Source organism: Stylophora pistillata, chromosome 4 (assembly GCF_964205215.1).
Source record: "Stylophora pistillata chromosome 4, jaStyPist1.2, whole genome shotgun sequence".
Lineage (NCBI taxonomy): Eukaryota > Metazoa > Cnidaria > Anthozoa > Scleractinia > Pocilloporidae > Stylophora > Stylophora pistillata.
The window spans coordinates 12,815,200-12,834,621 of NC_142522.1; the positions used below are offsets into that span (position 1 = coordinate 12,815,200).

At 37.9% G+C, this 19,422-nt stretch overlaps 2 protein-coding genes and 1 long non-coding RNA gene across 4 annotated transcripts; 2 read left to right on the forward strand and 1 right to left on the reverse strand.

Moving 5' to 3' along the window:
- Nucleotides 1–46: 46 nt before the first annotated feature.
- Nucleotides 47–2,891, forward strand: LOC148732518 (uncharacterized). Its single transcript, XR_016000265.1, has 2 exons — nt 47–214; nt 2,397–2,891. It is a non-coding gene; the product is annotated as an uncharacterized LOC148732518 (long non-coding RNA).
- LOC111333920 (zinc transporter Slc39a7-like) lies at nt 603–6,004 on the reverse strand. Its single transcript, XM_088757702.1, has 3 exons — nt 5,055–6,004; nt 3,275–3,492; nt 603–1,902 (listed from the first exon to the last, which is right to left on the reverse strand). Exons 1-3 carry the CDS (start codon nt 5,923–5,925, stop codon nt 1,651–1,653), a joined length of 1,341 nt encoding a protein of 446 aa, XP_088613828.1. The 5' UTR covers nt 5,926–6,004; the 3' UTR covers nt 603–1,650.
- Nucleotides 6,005–6,076: 72 nt separating this feature from the next.
- Nucleotides 6,077–19,098, forward strand: LOC148732519 (putative E3 ubiquitin-protein ligase makorin-1). 2 transcript variants are annotated; one of them, XM_088757703.1, is made up of 18 exons: nt 6,077–6,211; nt 6,284–6,319; nt 7,621–7,696; nt 9,135–9,214; nt 10,165–10,228; nt 10,330–10,398; nt 10,760–10,822; nt 10,936–11,022; nt 12,392–12,438; nt 12,526–12,605; nt 13,570–13,633; nt 14,130–14,242; nt 14,553–14,631; nt 15,422–15,464; nt 16,357–16,424; nt 16,531–16,604; nt 17,894–17,978; nt 18,655–19,098. In XM_088757703.1, exons 1-18 carry the CDS (start codon nt 6,168–6,170, stop codon nt 18,746–18,748), a joined length of 1,266 nt encoding a protein of 421 aa, XP_088613829.1. In that variant the 5' UTR covers nt 6,077–6,167; the 3' UTR covers nt 18,749–19,098. The 2 variants fall into 2 exon arrangements, with proteins under 2 accessions (XP_088613829.1, XP_088613830.1); XM_088757704.1 differs by having other exon boundaries at nt 6,080–6,211; nt 14,160–14,242.
- The last annotated feature ends 324 nt before the right edge of the window (nt 19,099–19,422 follow it).

A 19,422-nucleotide genomic window follows, 5' to 3' on the forward strand; every position in this document is an offset into this window, starting at 1 on the left:
TTGATGCTTGGTCGAAAGTCCAAATAGTTCATAACGAAGCGGTACCAAACATTACCAAGGTATCAGAAATTGAGGTTCCCAATTCACTTTTCCACACTGAAAGTACATTTTTGTACAAAATAATACTCTTTTTGTACTTAATCCGCCCCGTGTTACACTCAAGACTGATCAGATAAGGTATGGAGGCTAAGGGAAGCGTCCGACATAAGAACATGTAGGTATTTACCTCCTCAAAGGATTTAGTTTTTGAGCCCCTTTTGTGTGGAACTGGTGTACATTCTGACAATCATGTTCTTAAGTCGGGTTTGGATGGTTTTTCTGGGGGGGGGGGGGAGCACGAAAGCATAATGATACACTAAACCTTAGACCCGAGGAGTGACAAGTAACTAATTTCTCTTTACAACCCCCTGAAGCACACATTAAGCCCCTGAGAACAAGCGAAATGATTACCAACTAAGAAACTCTTGATTGTTAGACAGATTCTCCTTGTCAGCACCATGCAAAAATGTATTGAGAATATGAATACTGATGTCACAGTTGAAAAGTCACCACAAACTAACACCAAAAACCTGCTGTCTCCTTCCCCCAACAATCAAGTCAAGTCACAGAATTTTTGGATCACTTTCATTCAAATACAGAACTGCACAATAACCAACACTATGATGACAGTTGTAGAAACAAAAGGCACATAAAATAAACCTTTTGAATTGAAACATAATTAGAGCTAGATACCACCAATTCATGTTTTTCAACATGTCTGCTGTAAATTCTTGTTATAAATGAATCTTCCCTCCAAGTATGGGCAACTTAAACACACACTGCTGAAAAATCAGGAACCTGGATATGGAGGAGTCTTGCAGTCAAATGCACAGATCCTGAACTTTAAATTATTTTTATCTTCAAGCAGTATGAGACATTAGTGAGTAAGACTGTTATATAGCCCCTATTAAAAATCCTCAAAAACACTTTTGCTCCTCCCTAGATATCAAAGCTAAACTGACGTCATCAGGTGGGGAAATTCATTTGGAATTGGAATAACTTTTAGAAACATGACTTACGATAGGTGATGACATTGGAAAAAATGGACTTGTTTTTAAGTTCAATCTTTATTTTTTTACTCTAAAATTATGAGATATCAGGATTTTCCAAAGTCCTGTACATCTCTAGAGTTATTTGGAAGCCCATACTGGGCAAATGTTAGCATTTTCAAAGCCAACATTTTACTAGTCCACAGAACAGGCATAATTTTTTAATGCTCTTCAGGTGACTGAAGGCAAAGGCCCCAAGGGAACTGATTTTGCACTACCTCCCTTGCAGATGACTCCTTCTGTGTGCTTGCCTCTGCTTGACTGAAAAAATGCAAAAAAATTATATCTGTTCTGCAGGCTGATATTTTACTCACATTGCAAATAGTGAGATGATATGGAATTATTTTCTGGGGTAAAAAAAAAAAAAACTTTAACTTCTAGGGGTGAATTTTTAACCATCAGATAGTAAATAATTATTAAAATATGTCTGCTGATGTCAGATTGTACCCCCTTGTGTTCTGTAAGTCAGCCATCCCAAACTTGAAGTCTAAAAGAAACCATCTTAACTTACAGTGAAGGATTTACCTATATATCTTTAAAACTTAAAATATTCTACTAGGAATTACTCGAATCTAGCAATAAGCACCATCATTAAAACTCCCACCAACATTCCAAGAATTTCTTTGATGGATTGTCCCAGTTTAGTGTCTTCTAACAATTCAGGGATAACAGACACTGTTGCAATGTAAATGAAACCACCAGCGGTGAAGGGCAGGATCCACAGTGTTGCAGATTCACCTATGTTTTCTGCTAATAGGCCACAGAATGTACCAGCTAATGCTCCTGTGGCTGTTGTCAGTTGAAGAAACATTGCCTGTAAAGATAAATGCAAACATTATGCTGGTGGATGCAACAGCACATCCCCAAACTGAAATTCAAGAGGGGTGGGGCAGGATGATAGTGTGGTAGGGATAGATGGTTGTTTAAAACAATGATAATTTGCTGTGCTAGGCTAAGCTACCCTCTCATTTCAGGTAGAAAATTATTACAAGCACAGCATACATGTTAGTCTGGCATGGAAAAATATTATTTCCCATAAAAATGTTTTAATCTAGTAGTGTGGTTTCATTGGGAATGCACTTGGTAAAATAATAAGTTCTATGAACTTTTTTGGAGCAACTGCTGGCTTATATATTGTCCCAAATCAATCACAGTCATACTGGACACTGTTGATGCTGGCACCCAGAGTTCTTTTTTTCAGAGTATGCCTGTATCATTTACTGAATAACATCATCTTTCACTTAAACCACCAAGCTTAAAATGATCTATCTTCATTTACATCATCATTATTCATTCCTATCCCAGCAGTATATGAAGGAAGATTGCCACCATGGACCTAGACAAACGGCCTAGCCTTCCACCAATCTCCTACAGCTCAGTGGTGGAAGATCCAAAGAAGGTCATAAGTTCAACCCTTTTTGGATTACACAAAGCACTCAAGAGTTTTTTTTTCACCGAGTATGCCTGTGTCATTCATGAAAAAACATCATCTTTCACAACCTGAAGAAATTTATGCTTGGTTCAGGTGTATGAAGAGCCCTCACTACCCAATATGATTCAAAATCCTCAGCCATTTCTGATCAAACCGAGGAGGAAATAGATAATTTCAAGTGAAAGGCAGTGTTTAATACTCTTATGAGAAATCTCAATAGTATCAAGATAGTCTGAAAATGTCCATAGCCAAGTTTGGGAGAGGTGTAAGCAAATAGAATTTAACTATTGTGTAAGGCAACACTACGAACTTGAGAGCATTAAATTAAATGTAATAATTAAACTACAATTCAAGACGAATTGCCAACAGCATGTGATGTAACATATTTATGCAAATGAATGCAATCCAAACAAACACTTTTTTAACATTTTCCCTAGGTATGCCACAACCCACATTTCTATAACTGCCCCTCAGATCAAACCTTTTTTTTAGAGCACAGCCCATCTAAAGGCCACTCATAACTATTAATTCCCACCTTAAAAAATAAATTGTACATGGAGCAAGAATATGTGGAAACCATATAGTGGCAACCATACTGAGTTTAATAATCTTATACTGAAGTGAAGAAACATTTTAAGAAAAGACATGTAGGTCTCTAACCTTGATAACATATGAATCATGAAACAGTACGTATCATATTGGCAAAAGTACCAATGAAGTTACAGCTTAACATTGCACTACATGTTGTACTCACCTTTCTCTTGTTGCATCCTGACTGTACCAGAATAGCAAAATCTCCAATCTCATGAGGAACTTCATGAAGAAGAATTGTTAGAGTGGTTATAATGCCAAGATTACGGCTCACAAGAAAAGATGCTCCTATGGCTAGTCCATCAGTGAAATTATGGGTAAAATCAGCAGCAAGATTGAGGTAGCCAGCCACTTTGATATCCTCTTCATGATCACGTGGTTCTGCAAAAAGAACAAATATATCACTTCTCTGATCTGATTTGTAATTTCTTTTCTAGTTTGTAAGCATTGTGCAATAATAGGAAAATAATGTGTTATAATAGAAAAAAAATCCCAAACTTTCAAAAAATATATCTATCAGTTCTCCCGACCTGTTTACTGGACCACAAATTGATATTTTAAGCAGGGTTTGAACCCTTTTTCAAAAAAGAATTTTTGAGGACTATTCCAGGACTCGGATTGATTTTCCAGGACTCCAACTATCACCTTAAATTCTTTCATTCCCAAGATTTCCAAATCAATTCCCCTTACAGTAGAGTCTACATACATTTCTTGTGACCTAAATTCTGAGAACTTTATTACTTGAGTGAAGCAAAACAAAGTGTTAATTACAGAAAGGTACTTCATTTGAAAATGGAAATTAATCACCAAAACCTGACTTGTAATATCAAGATTCAAGCGTGAAATTGATCAATATATTAATAGTTATTTAAGGTTATTTTTCAAGGATACTATTAGTTGACAAATAAATAAGATTAAAAAAATTGTACAGGGCTTTCATGATAATTTAAAATGGCGAATTTACAAACTGGATAAATACATCCTTTTATAGAAGAACAGCCATTCTGGATTTTAATTAGGGAAAGTATTGGATAAGAACAATTTCTGTGGCAACACATCATTCAGTTGGCTTTGAAACCAGTTTTAATCTCTGGTCTTTACGATAATTACACGAAAAAAAAAATTAAATCGTATGAAAATCGGGCTGTATAGGTAGCAATTTTAATTCATGATAATATTGGTTCAACGCAGAAATTATCTTAAAAAAATAGGCAAGACGCAAGTAAAATCACTGACAAAAAGTGGGGATTTCACTGGGTGAAACGTGTATTCACTATGAGCGAAACCCGCGGCTTCCCGATTTCACTTGAAGCTCGAAAGAAGAACTGATCTACGTCAACGAAGGCGAAATTTCAATTAAATTCAGAAATTCACACTGCAGCATGTAAAAAAAAAAACGATAAGACACGAACAATAGCGTCTAGTGTTTACCCAGCCACAAGGATTAGTTTCACATGGACACGTCGACGAAGCTTGAAATTTGCATATTTCGTAACTAACTGAGGATATGTGATATATTGATTTTCATACTCGAAAACTCCAAAAGCTGAAATAATACACTTGAAATTAATGAATTTTGTTACAACAAAACGGGGGTTACCGTGGGAAAGTACAGCTGTGACCTAAACGCTGTAAAATCGATGATCAGGCGACGGAAGACGAAGAGATTTTAACAGTCGATTTTGTAATTTGTTCTTGTGTTTGGTGGAAAGCGTGACAGACTAAAAATGGAGATCTAAAACAAATAGTCGCACAGTACAAATTGAATAAAATTTGATGAGACCCTCTTACGTGTCAAATAATATTGCATACGAACTAAGAAAAAATAGTATTGCTGGAAAAGTGAAATTAAAAATTTAAAAAGCGTGACTGTGTGTATTTAGCTACATCTAACTAAAAACAATATCTATCTTTGATGGTTTCGTACCAAAGAAGCTTCATACCTGAGGCACTTTCTGATTTATTTTCCTTCTCTGATGCCTCGTCTGTCTTCTTTCTCTTCCGTATTTCTTGATCAGTCTCTTCTGGTGAGGAGTTCTCATGTTCATGTCCGTTCTTCGGAGACACATCACCGTTTTTAGCTACAATTTTCGGGGCACCATGCGAGTGTCCATGCCCTCCCTTCACAAGCCGAACAAATTTCTCAACCATCAAAAAGGCAATCAAACCAGCTAAAACCCAGAGACCGACAGCCATTTCTGAAGAGTGGTCATGATGATGCTCGCCGTCATGGCTGTGTTGATGAGAATGAGAATGCTCGTGGCCATCACCGCTTCCGTGTGAGTGCGGAGAAATCGCATGGGGGATCAAATGAAGAAAAGCATCTCCCAGAAGGCCTCCTGAAGCAAAGGCTAGAAGGACCTTCAACAGCGGTTGTTGTTCGGCTGAGTTACTTTGCAGGGGGATAAAGAACAGGATGAAAAAAGGTGCCGCGCTGATGAGTAACGTAGCACCAATTGCTTGAAGCCATTTGGTTGTCAAGTTTCCATCGCGGGATGGTAGCTTAGAAGAAGAACTCGTTCCATGGTGAACGTACTTTTGCTTTTCATAATGGTCATGGCTGTGACTGTGATGATCATGGCTGTGGCCGTGGGAGTCATGGCGGTAATGATCGTGGCTGTGACCGTGGGAATCGTGGCTGTGGCCGTGATGATCGTGGCTGTGACCGTGGCCATGATCATGGCTATGTCCATGCGGGTGATGTTCGTGGGAATGTCCGTGTTCTACTTCAGCATCGTGGTCGTTATTTTCCAACCCATGCAGCGTTGAAAAGAATGAAAGCAGAAGAAAAACGCAAATTATCCTACGAACCATTGCAGTACACCGTTGTTTCAAGGATGACAGCTTGTTCGCGTTCGACTCAGCAGAATTTGCCGGTATTTTAGGCCTGTTGTACTCTTTAACAGCTGGTTGACGTGGTAAGCATGCGCACATAAGATAATCACTTCCAATCTCCACAATAGTCCCAGTCCCCGACGAGACTGGTCAGCGGTTAACCGTGTCCAAATAAAGATAAAACATCCCTTTCTCCCCATCACTTGGTGGTCATCTTTCTTATGGTGGTGCAATTAGGTGCTTCCAAAATGGCTGTTCATCAAGGGTAAAGTTTATCCATGATCACTGTGTGATATCGTGATCAACAATTTTACAAGTGATCTTTTTTTCTCCATAGATCGTCACCATCGCAAACAAAGCAAATCTTGTGCAGGTAAGTACATGCTTGTGTATTATCATGGTAAACTTTTATGTTTCTCCGTTACCGGCTTTTTCTTTGTATGTTATTTTTGTCTTGTTATTAAGGGTCTTGGTTTTTATTTTCTTTAGAGGTACGTATCAATCGATATAAGCAAAACTTGTAGTTTCCAAATAATCGTGTGATTTATAGCTCGCATGTGGCGTCAAATTTCGCGTTGGTAGATGCTTTTAAAATCGGAGACCATTTTTAGATATACCATATGCCTCTCAAAAGGTACTTCATAAGGTAATCAAAATTAATAATTTGGCTCAGTCAGTTACTATGCCGTAGTAAAATTTTCCCAGATACACAACATCGGGGTTCCAGGGTTGCTTAAGAAGAAAAGAGGATTTCTGTGATGGGTAGAGGTGGGATTGGATTTGGGACTAAATTAAGCTACTTCTCATTCAAGTAGAGATACTTTCCTTGCTTTTTTTTTATTAACAGATAATACTTAGGTTCAGCTTTCTTAGCTTTCTTTTAATCTGATCTCACAACTTCCACTTTCTTGTTATTATTTTGTTCCTTTACTATTATTATTACTATTATTATTATTATTATCATTATTATTTGATTATGAGTGTCAGAGGCTTCCGAACCCTATTTTATAATGTTAAGAGAAGTCCTAGATAATTTTAGATTAAATATCAATGCTGTAGGAGTTTGTTTGTTTTAGTTCTGCCCCTCTTTTTATCAGATGTTTTATTGTGAGAATTTTGCCTTGGAATATTTTTCTTTTAATTTTTAAAATTTAATATTATGTATGTTAGACAAATGTTCATCATTTGGTTCAATGAAATTTATTGTTATATGTTATTTTTATCACTGTTATTATTATTATTATAATTGTTATTATCATTATTACTATTTGATTATCATGACTCATATTATGTTGGATGGCTGTTTAGTGCTAACCATGGGTTAAATTTTAATCATAGTTTCTTAATTTCTTTGCTCAAGAGCCTTTTTTGGGATTATTTTCTCTATTCTTTTTAAAAGAATTGTAATGAATTATTTCTTTTAGGACTTTCAGTTCAGAAATCAGATTTCACATTAACACTGGGTTATCTTAACCCAGCATTAACCAGCTGAGTCTTTTCTAAAATCATTTTTCCCTTGATCTTCTTTTCTTTCTTTCTTTTTTTATCTTACCCAACTGATCAACTCACATTCTTGACAGGGAAAGTGATAACAAAAGAAAAGCATTTCATGGGAATGGCCTTAGTAAGGAAAGCAAACAAAAAAATTTGAAATTTTTTATTGCTTTGATTAAGGTACTACATGCATGGAGCCTGCAGAGAAGGAGAGAACTGCCAGTATTCTCATGATTTAAAAGAAAAACCCTCTATGGTAAATGATAAAGAATTTTTACCAAATAAATAATCCAGATAAGTATGCTACGAGTAACCATGTGTTTTTTCCCTTTTGCAGTCACCCACATACATTATTTTGTTTATTTATTTATTTTTTTTACTGTCTTGATGTAATGCAATGTGGGATTTCCTCTTTGAAGTTAATAAAGTTCCCAGGTCCTTCCCTTTTATGCTCCTTTTGAACACATGATTCTATAGTAATGATTAACTTGCAAAAAAGCATTCATGCCAATATTGGGAGAAGGTTTCTAACTATTTGTTGGCTTCTTGTGGTGTTGCCTTGATGGAGAATTTTGTGATTTGTTCGGTTTTGATTTTGAATGAACACTAAGTTAAAAAGCTCTCTAATTAACAAGTAATTAAATAAAGGGGGTAAGTTTCTCAAGAAACTGTGGTGCTGCATTGGTGGGGGTAACAAGGTAATTTGGAAATATCGACTAACTTGAAATTGTAAATTGGCCACCATAAAGATTTAAAAAGCTGATGTTCCAAGCGTTAGCCCTTCGTCAGAGCGAATGGAGGAATTGTGGGTTGTGTCTGGGTTTATATGCAGAAAGTGGAGCTACGCTATTGGTGAGAACACGGCGATGGGAAAAACACAAATAAATTAGTAGAATGAAAAGCGTTCATTGATACCTGTGGGATTTAGAGTGCCGATTTGAAAGATAAACTTTTGTTCAAGAGTTTTGTGGCTTTCCAAGCTACTTAAATGTAAGGAAAGACTGCAGATTGCCGTATGTTGCTTAGAATGGTTAGGTAGATTAAAGTGTCTAGGGACTGGTTTTGATGTATCCGTGTCATTCCTTTCTACGTCGTGAAGGTGTTCTTGGAATCGGTCACCTTGTTGTCTTCCTGTTTCGCCGATGTATATGTTTTTGCAATAAGTGGAAGTTATGCAATAGATGATGTTGGCTGAGGTGCACATGAAGTATTTCGCGGAATTTGCTGTGATCAGTGATCTTAATGGATCATTTGGATCCCTTTATTTTTTCAGCGTTGTGAATTTACAGTTTCAAATTCAGTTGATATTACCAAATTAACTAGTAATTAGTTCTTACAAATTCATCGCCATCCCCTCCTACAATACCCTTTAGTGTTTTGATGTAAAAAGTAAATTTTTTGAATAACCAAGGTATTTTTCTAAAGGCTGATAGTTTCGAAAGAAACTGTTTGGGGCTGCGTCGGTGGGAGTAATGAAATAATTTGGATATTTCAACTAAGTTGAAATGGTAAATTGGCCACCGTAACGATTACAAAAGCTGATGTTTCGAGTGTTAGCCCTTCGTCGGAGCGAAAGACGAATTCGCATTCGCTCCGACGAAGGGCTAACACTCAAAACGTCAGCTTTTGTAATCGTTACGGTGGCCAATTTACCTTTTCAACTTAGTTGATATATCCAAATTATTTTTCTAAAGGTTTGTAAGTACTATCTACAAGGGTCCTGTTCATATGGAAACAGCTGCCGCTATGATCACGTCAAGCCATCTTCTGGAAGGTATAATCATGGCTCTGCTTGTATTTTTTTCTTGAAAATATTTAGTCCACCATTCAAAATCATGACCTCAGCTAGTGATTAGGGAAAGGGAAGGCTTAAAAGAGCTAAATACTCAGTCTATCATCCAGGTTTATTTATTATTATTTACATAGCTTGTAAGTTTTAAAATGAAATTTTAAATGTTACACACTTTACTCCCAACTAGGAAGAAATTCTTTTTATTGTCAAAGCACAAGTTCTGTACTTTTACAGAACAACAACTGAGCAATTGGTCTTGCTCTCTTCTGAATCTCAGTGTACATTGCGATACATCAACTTGCAGTCACACCCTCTGCAAAAGTGTCACGCACTCTACAAACATGTCATGTACTCTACATGAACAGTGCCATGTAAGTGCAACTGATAGTGGGAGTAAAAAAATTGTGAAGGAGCTGGGCAGACACTTTTTTAAAAGAAGACAACAGCAGCTGGATGTTCAGGGTTTTTTCCCTTAGTAGTTATCTCTTCAACATTTAAGAATGACCAACATCTAATTTCTTGCTACAACATCACCCCTGAATTGTACATGAAGGTCAAGAGAATAAAGGAAATCATTGCCAAATAAAGCAGCTCTTGATTGTTAAACAAATTCTCCTTGTCAGCACCTTAAGAAATGTGCAGAGTATGGTATCGAGAAGATGCATTCTGATGTTAGGGAGTAAAGGGTCATCACAGATCTGTTGTCTTTGCCATGCAGTTTAGAATTCTGACAGGGCTTGTTAGTCATCTGGTTGATGCCAAAGTCCACCTGATAGAAGAAGTGTAATTATGCTAAGCAAAATAAATTCTAATAACCACCATTTACATCTCAGAAAAGTGTATAATCAAGTTCTCCAATCTAAGGGAAAAGAAAAATATTGTCCGAAAACAGCTTAATGAACAATTTTTTTGTTTGTATACATTAATTACAGGATTAGAACTTGTTCAGGACCCAAACCAATTCCACTTCTTCCACAGAGTGATGATAAAAGAGAGGTACTTCAATTTGTATTACTGTCAGTGATGTCATTATCTCATGTGGTTTGTTAGTAGGAAAATTTACCTTGATTTTTTTGTGTTTGCTTTTCTTTTATTAGATGGTTTCACTTACAAAGCAAAAGGCAAAACATCCCAAGAACTGGGCAGATGCACCTGTATTTGTTCCAGTAAGTCATAAGTTAAAGTGCTTTAATTTATTGATTTACTGTTAAGTGTCCACTCTGGGTTTAGCTGTTGCATGATAGTAGAACTGACTAACGCAAGTATGCTATCTTTGGAGTGATGGTTATGAAGCTGCCCTTTGGGAATAGGGGACCCTTTAAAATGTTCCCCACTCCCAACATGTGGCTTAGCAGCTCAATTGGCAGTGGCACCCAACTAGTATTTAAGAGGCATGGTTTGAATCCTGTAAAAGCCTGAATATTTTTCAGGCTACTATGATTTATAATTCCTGCAATTACTAAATATTAAACTGCATCTCACCTGCAAAGATCATTGCTTTACTTCATTTGTGTTTTACTTTTCAAGGGCCAGGCTTTCATGGGCAAAGGTCTTGTATCATCAGACAAACAGCCAGAGGATACAGATTCTGTAAGTTCTTTTGCTATTTTGACATTTTCAGCTATTTCATTTCAGAAAATAGGCTTTCAAATGTTATAGATCAAGTGTTTTTGAAAACAGAGTTGCAACTTTTTCATCATCAGGATACTGGCACCCAATCATATTCTGCAGTAGCACAGTGTGGAGTTGAATATGTGGATGAACTTACTAATGAAGAAGCATCTGAAACAGTAAGTCATAAAAGTTGGACAAGTAATTTTCTAGATATCAAGAAGGTCGAAACATTAGCACAATGATCTCGCTAGCCAGGTCTTGAACCCTGACCTTTTGACACCCAGTCCAGCACACTATTGGGCCATTAAAAAACCCATTTTACCCCCAAGATCTCATTACTAATTCTCCATACTGTCTTCCATAAGATCCTTATGATTTTAGTTTGGAGATATTGGTATTTGATCAAATGATAATCCCTTAATAGATAACCGCCTCCCAGTTAGCTCAATTGGTTGAGCGCCGGACTGTTGTGCGGGAGGTCAAGGGTTCAAGCCCCGGCCGGACCAACACTCGGGGTCTTAAAATAACTGAGGAGAATGTGCTACCTTTCTATAACATCAAGAAATGGAAAGACATTCTAGTCTTCTCGGATAAGGACGAATAAACCGTAGGTCCTGTCTCCTGCATCTATTAGTTAATTTGGTTAGGCAGGGGACGTTAATGAACCCACTCACGAGATTACTGTGATGTGGTCTGGCCTGTTTACTGGGAATTTGGGGGAGGGGGCATCTGTTACATGTAGATTCGCCTTTCATTGATTGTAAACTGCTTAGCAGTCTGGTAAAGTCCCCTGCACAGTGTTGTAAAGCACCATGACCTCAGGATATGAGCGCTATATAAATAAAAGTTATTATTATTATTATTATTTTTTTTGTTATTCTCATCACTCATCTGCTTGATTTTGTATTGAAATTGTAAGGAGAAATTATGTCTCGGTCTCTCATGAGAGTTAAAGGGTTAAGGATGAGTCCATTAACCATTAGGCAGGCCACTGGGTTTGCCACATACAACCTCTGAGTGGGATGCGATTTCCTTCAGTGTCTGGGATACTTTTGTTTCATACTGCAACTTTGTGAACTGGTAACAGTATACTGTAATTTATGAAATTTTGAGGGATAGATTTCATGTGAAAGATTGATACCGCCTCCCCGTTAGTTTCAATGGATAGAGCACTGGACTGTTGTGCGAGAAGTCGAGGGTTCGAGCCCCAGCCAGACCAACACTCAGGGTCTTAAAATAATTGAGAAGAATTTGCTACCTTTCTATAACATCAAGAAATGGTTAGATATTCTAGTCTTCTCAGATAAGGACGAATAAATGGAGGTCCAATCTCCTGCAGACGAGATTACTGTGTGATGGATGTCCTCCCCTGGGGTGGGATGGGTGGGTTGTTTAGGAGTCTCATTACTGAAACATTAGTTCTGTGAGATCTCTCTTGCAAAATCTGGCGAAGTTTATAAATAAATAAATAAATAAAATGAATAAATAGATAAATACAACTGCTGACCAGTTTCCCCTTTTCCTTTTTTTGGCTTTGTATTTTAGCTCTGCCCTTTTGCTGCAGCATTAGGAGATTGCCCTTTTATTGAGAAGTAGGTTAATTTTATTTCCATGATTTCTGACTTTGATCTCCAGTGACTTCCATCCCGACTCACTCAGTTTGTTTTCTTGGTTTGTAGCTGTAATTATTTACATGGTTTGGAATGTGAATACTGTGGGAACAAAAGCCTCCATCCATTTGACTTAACACAGCAACAAGGTAATAGTCTGTGAGCCAAGTCTTGTTACTGGTCAATGACAGGCTAAATGTTATTTGACTTCCAGCTGTAATCACTCCCAAAATTATGACTGCAGTGATAAATATAAACCCCCAACCACTCACTTAAGATGCGTACATGCAAATGATGGAATCTAATGTGAAAGGACTAGCGCCATATCAATAGGGTGGGTTATGGTGGTCATGACACCCTCCCCCCCCCCCTATCAGACCTATGGGTACCCTGCGAGCAGAGCCTTTTCTTCTTCTCTTCTTCTTTTTAACCCTCCAAGGGAAAAGGCTCTGCCGACATCCTGTTGTTGCTTTGAAATGTGGAAACCCCAAAACTCCGGGCTACTCAAGCCAGTTTTGCCTCCTGTCAAACCGGTTTTGGTGCGCACGCCTTTGTTTTTCATGTACGCAGATGACCAAATCTGCACCCACAATAGTTCAAGGGGGCCTGGAAAAGGATCAGTTTCTAGGCAACCGCCGCGCATGTTTAAACGAGCAACAACAGGATGTCGGCAGAGCCTTTTTCCCTTTTCAATTTGAGGACGGGTTAAAAAGGCTCTGCTCGCAGGGTAACCTATGGGTTGTTTTTACAACTTTTCTGACACCAAAATTATTGCAATGACAAGACTGTATATTACAGTACTCTACTGATTTTTTTTCTGTGAAGGGGGAGAGGGAGGGGGTGTAAGTAATTTTGTCCTCCCTCTTCCCCTATCAAAAATCCCTTGAAACATCCCAGTGAGCAATTTCACAAAAAACCACCAATAACAATCTGACCAAAGACCATGTCCAGGGTAGGGGTCTCAAGTACCAGATAGTCGGGGATAAGTTGGGCACATACGGAGTGTGTAGTTTGTTACTAAGATGGTTTTTGTAGTATTTGTCCAGATTTTTCCTTTTGCAGGAAGTTCTCTAAGGTGTTTGTTCATAAATGTAGTGTGATTTGTTACTTCAGAACATCGCCAAAGTTGTGTAGAAAGTCATGAAAGAGACATGGAACATTCATTTGCTGTGCAAAGGTATTAGTCAGGTGATAAATGCACCAAACTCCCACATCGACACAATAAAAAAAAACTGAGACTTGCTAGCATAAACTGACAGTATTTCCTTGAATAAGCACCTGGGGGTTATTTAACCTTTTAACTCCCAGAAGTGATAAACATGTAATGTCTCCCGACAAGGTCTGTGCATTATCTAGTAAACAGGTAGTGAGAATACTCAAACTTATCAGGTAGAAGTTGTTACCTTGATTGAACACCAAATTCTCATAACCTATTTACAAGGAAATGTGTAGCGTTAGAAAAAGAACATGTTCATAATGCAGCCGAAATCGATATTTTTGGACTATGTATTCACAGACACCAATTTTCCCCTTCCCCCCCCCAAAAAAATATTATTCTGGGCAAATGACGTCATTACCATTGGCCATGTGCTTTGTTTCTAGTGTGTTGGTGTGCTTGCATGTCCCAGATGGTCAAACACATCTCCCTAATCTCTGATTATTATTGCCGATAGTATTGAGGTGGTCATGCTGGTTTGTTACAGGAGTGTAGGTGTGACCTGTGGAATCTGCTTGGAAGTTGTCAAATCAAAAGCAAATCCCAGCGAGCAAAGATTTGGAATCCTCAGTAAGAAGACTGTATTTCTTTCGAATGATTTAAACTTTAAAAAAAAATGTTTCCCCAACATCATCATTTAAATTTACACACAAAAGAGTTAAACTATTAATGAAGCTTCTGTCTTTAAACTTCATCTTCAATCCAGTTTCATCTTCATCATTTTTGTCCACCTTCAACTTTCTTCTTATCTGCCTTGTTGTTTAAATGTTTTAAGCTCTCAATTGCTGAATTTGGTTTAATTTACAGTTGCATTACATAGTCTTTGTGGTGACTGAATTTTGTTTTAAAAAATTAATCTTCATTCCTAAATCTCTTTCAGCTGACTGCAACCATGCTTTCTGTTTGGCTTGCATCCGTCATTGGAGAAATACATCACAAAGTAAAAATAAAGTTGTCAGGTACAAATTGTTTCTAAAACACTGACTACTGAGTGAATACAGAGTTTTATTAGTTGAATGTGATGTCAGACTTGATCATGTTCTAGTTTATACTATATCTGTTTCAATCTCTGCGTGACAGTGTCTTCAAGATCAAAAGAAAAATTTTGGTCAAAATGAAGAGAAAGTTTATCAGTGCAAGGGATATGAGTTTTAACGTAAATTAAAAAAGTCCAGGTTTGAATTTTTTTGTGCCAAATTACACTGGCGGATAGATCAGTTTTTGTTGAAGTTACTTGGTCGCAAAGTACTGAATTCAAGGTGTGAAACATCAATGAAATTCATTTATTCGTAGTTCAAAATCTTTTTCATTAGGGGAATTTGATAAGACTTGTCTTTGGAAAGAGATTGGAGTTTAAGTCAATTTATTCGTCTTGATTCAGTGAAATGATTAAGAAATGTGATAGAAATTCATTATTTCATGACCAGTCTACCTCTGTTTGACCTTAACTCTTTTCACCCTGACATTATTCTCTATTATTTTCCGTACTGTTCTCTATATATTTTTAATTTTCAAAGCCTCCCCCCCCCCCCCCGCCTCCGTTTTAAAACGCTCCGCCACCACTTCATTCAGGTTTGATATTGTAAGGAGAAATTAGATGTTAGTCACTCTCAGGCCTCCAAAAGTAAATGCTCAGACTTTTCAGTTTACGCAATCAGTGTCGTATACGGTTAGAAGGAATACATGATCATTTCATCTTCTTCTTTACATAATTGCCAGTTTGACATTATTTCATCGTTGTTGTTATAGAATGTGTCCAGTTTGCCGCATACCATCCGCATTTGTTACCCCGGTAAGCATTTTATCTTTGGACATCTTTCCAGGAAGGAAGTTATCTTGGATTACAATTGCTACACTCTGTGATTGCACTGGTTTTGCCCCAGAAAACTCGCACTTCTCTTTCCACCAATCAGATGCAACACTAAAACCAATCGCGACTTGGTCGCCCACATTTTCCCGCGCTTTAGGAAGTTTTTCAAGATAAAAATTAATGATAATAATTTTGAACGACCTTTCGACCTCGTTGAGGTCGAAACGTCGTTCAAAATTATCATTAATTTTTATCTTGAAAAGCTTTTCTAAGAAACTACTTATAAAAATTTAGGAAGTTTGTTTGTTTTAAGTTCAGTTCTCATTGGTTCTTTGAGGTATTTTCCTTTCTTTTGATTGGTCGTTGTGATCACTTTGGCTTTACGAAACTCGATCGAAAAGCGGTCAAAGTATAGAAAATCAAATGCAAAACGAAAACAGATCACGACTGGGTCACTTGGTCCCGTTTTCCCACGTGGCTTCATGTGATAAAAATCTGTTTCTCTGATAGGCTTTTACGAATATGTTGCTTCTGGTCATACGATGTTCAAACAATATGAGCCCCACCATATAGAAGAGACCTGTCATTATTTTTCGACCGCGGTGGGGGGGGGGGGGGGGGGTCGGGGTTGGGGGTCGAGGTCGGTGGTCGGAGGATTTTAGGGGAGACGGAGGGAGAACTAGTCGTCCTCGCTAACAGAGTAACTAGGGGGATTCTAGAAAGTTGACTGGTGACGGGGGATCATTAGAATACCACATAGCCTGGGGGGAGGGGGAACAGGTAAATTTTATTGTGACAACCAAAATCGTTCCAGCCCCTGGACTATGACTACTGATCAGCCCCTAATATTTAGTATCTTCTTGATGTTCTTTAGAGTGAAGTGTGGATTGATGATCCAGTCGAGAAGAAGAAGCTTATAGAAGCCTATAAATCTGCCCTAAGGTTTACTGAGTGACAATGTGTTCTTTGTAGAATCAAGTTTATAACGCTGTACCGCTCATGTTTAACGACATTCAAGTCTAACTTGAAAGTATGATTTTTTTTTCAGAGAAAAGCCGTGTAAATATTTTGCGCAAGGAACCCGTACCTGTCAATTTGGCGCTAGTTGCTTCTATAAACACGGTATGGAATAAAATGAGAAAGATGTGTAATTTTTTCTCGAACACCGGCTTTACAGTCTCTTTTGCGGTCGTTGTTTGGTCTAGTCACGCAACGCGCGCTCACCCTTACGAGTTACGAGAGAGTGCGAGACCAAACGACGGCTGTGAATAAGACTATGGCATTACCCATCACCCGCACGCTTTCGTAATCGTTCAGAGTGATTTGTTGTCATGTTTTCAGTCCTAGTGCCGCCCCCTCCCCCCCCCCCCCCCCAAAGTGATAATAACAGTAATGAAGTTCTTGTTTCGACGTTTCCAGAACGTCATTATCAAGTAAACTAAAATAATAAAATCGAGCATATATATAATGAAGCGGTGAATAAATTACAAAACGTTAAAAGTCAAACAAAGAGTTTAGCCCTAATGGAATCGCTCTGGGTGTTTAAATTGGGCCTTATTGTTCTTATGTACAACATTTCATAAACAAGAAATGTTGTACATAAGAACAATAAGGCCCAATTTAAACACCCAGAGCGATTCCATTAGGGCTAAACTCTTTGTTTGACTTTTAACGTTTTGTAATTTATTCACCGCTTCATTATATATATGCTCGATTTTATTATTTTAGTTTACTTGATAATGAAGTTCTGGAAACGTCGAAACGTCGTGTCATGCTTTATAATATTTTATCGCAGTTTTCATTGTCAAATGTTTTACCAAATCTTTACTTATTCGAAGTTCTTGTTCGCGAGGATAAAATTGTTTTACGCTCAAATCAGAGTCATTTTAACCCGAGCCGCTGGTTTAACAATATTTGTATAGGTAATCACATGGGGCCGAGTAAAATTAAGGGTTAATATCACGCGTGTTTTCGGAAGTTGCTGAAATTTCCCGAGTCGCGCAGCGTTGAGGGCAATTTCTGCAACTTCCGAAAACACTAGTGATATTACTCCTTAATTTTGCGAGGAACCATGTGATTACTTGTTTACAATATAAGGGGCAAAATGTTTTCTTACTGATCTCGCGCTCCTGCGTAAAACGGGACGCCATTGTTACAAAACAAACAGAAATTTCTTTACCTTGGCAGCCGTTGCTAAGCGATTTTCAGCCAATCATTTTCAAGTAATTTTGCCCGGTGCAATTACAAAAATTAAGAAAAAAATGCCCTCTGTCTTGACCAATCACAATTCAGTAATTTTGCCCCTTATATTATAAAAACCTGTATGGATAACTTACAGCAGAACACAAAAACATGCCGCTCTCTGAGCCACGATATTACAATTGTAATTTTGACCTGTTGTTATTTTACAGCATATCCAGACGGAAGAGTCGAAGAGACAAAGTTAAGACATTGCAATACTTCAGAAGGAAATACCAAGGTCGTAAAAACCTTCAGGTCAGTTGAGGTGTAAACACCAAAGTCACAAACAATATTTTGCATCAGCAGATTGATAAGGTGTTTCATTATTTTTGAACGACCATTTGCAAGTTCTGATACCATCACTTTAAAAATGAGATCAAGGGAAAACCTTAAGAATGAGAGCTACATTTGTGTCATGACGAAGGGCCAACATTCGAAACGTCAGCCTTAAAACTCTTTACTGTGGCCAAATTACATTTATCAACTCATTTGATAAAACCAAAATTATCTCAGAAATGGTCTGTCCTTAGCAATGAATATCGGGAGATACTGGCCAAGAGGATTGGGTTCTAGCTCATCCGGGCCATCACGATGTGTTTCGAAGCAAAACACTCTTCTCTTACAACGTCTATCTAGATCAAAAAGTAAAAAGTTGTCGCTTATGGGTAACCGGAGATGGGTCACTAGTACTAAGGGGGATTGGGGAGGAGGCGTAATTGAGGTGGAATCTTCATGACACATACCTTTCCGAGCGCTACATTTGAGGACGCTTGTGATCTACTCGTAAACAGACGAGAATCTGTTTGTTAAATTGACATCACGCACGCAGGATCTCCAATTTACAACGTAAAGGAAAGTTTTGATTTTGTTGTTGCTGTTGCTACCGTTGCTATTGCAAATCTATTTTTTTTTTCGATAAACCCTCCTTCAGATTATGGGACTTTCTTGAAGCCCTAGAAGACGAAAGAACCAGTGCGGAAAACACCATCATCTTTCTGCAAGACTCAGATTCCGACGGAGACTGACACAGATGACTCCAGATACGGACAACTAACTGTACGAAGGAGCCAAGGTTTCTTAAAATGGCGCATTGAGTACTCCAAAAAAGCCACAAAGTTAAAACGTGAAGCGCAGTAACTAGTCATGTCCCCTTTATGGTAGCACTTTCATTTTATCTCATCAGAAGGGTGCTCTTATATTTGCATTTTGAAGCGTGTGTGACTCAGCTTCTCGGTGTGTTACTACCACATCTCACTGCTGTAATAAATTAGCTTCAAAAGATAATGATTGAGATGTAAGCGTATGGCTTTGACCAGCGTGAGTTATGGTTCCTTTAGCGTGTATTGAATAAATTCGACCTAAACAATGTTATGAATTCGCGTAAACAGATATCTCAGGCGAATGCGTTTCGTAAAGTCAATCCTTAGCAACGCAATAGAGCACTCTCTTTTAAATCTTCAACTGACGTTGGAACTTTGATACCCATCTCAACAGTAGCCATTTGCCTTTCTTGTTGGGTGGAAGTGCTCTCGAAGGAGATACATATGAATTTTTTCATTTTCATTTCCTGCCCTTTGTCAAGTGAACTGATAACTGACTTTCGCCGGGGAGAGTTGTGAACTTACTGTGTGGGAATCACAGTGTATGTTACAAAAAGAAGCGAAGATTGTGATCTCAAATTTTGTGGATCGATACTTTA

Coding starts and splice junctions, on each gene's coding strand:
- LOC111333920 (XM_088757702.1), bottom strand. CDS start 5,925: ATGGTTCGTAGGATAATTTGCGTTTTTCTTCTGCTTTCATTCTTTTCA. Junction 3,493..5,054: donor TAAATCAGAAAGTGCCTCAG/GTATGAAGCTTC, acceptor TTCTTTTTGCAG/AACCACGTGATCATGAAGAG. Junction 1,903..3,274: donor CAGGATGCAACAAGAGAAAG/GTGAGTACAACA, acceptor TTATCTTTACAG/GCAATGTTTCTTCAACTGAC.
- LOC148732519 (XM_088757703.1), top strand. CDS start 6,168: ATGGTGGTGCAATTAGGTGCTTCCAAAATGGCTGTTCATCAAGG. Junction 10,823..10,935: donor AGCCAGAGGATACAGATTCT/GTAAGTTCTTTT, acceptor TTTCATCATCAG/GATACTGGCACCCAATCATA. Junction 12,439..12,525: donor GATTGCCCTTTTATTGAGAA/GTAGGTTAATTT, acceptor CTTGGTTTGTAG/CTGTAATTATTTACATGGTT.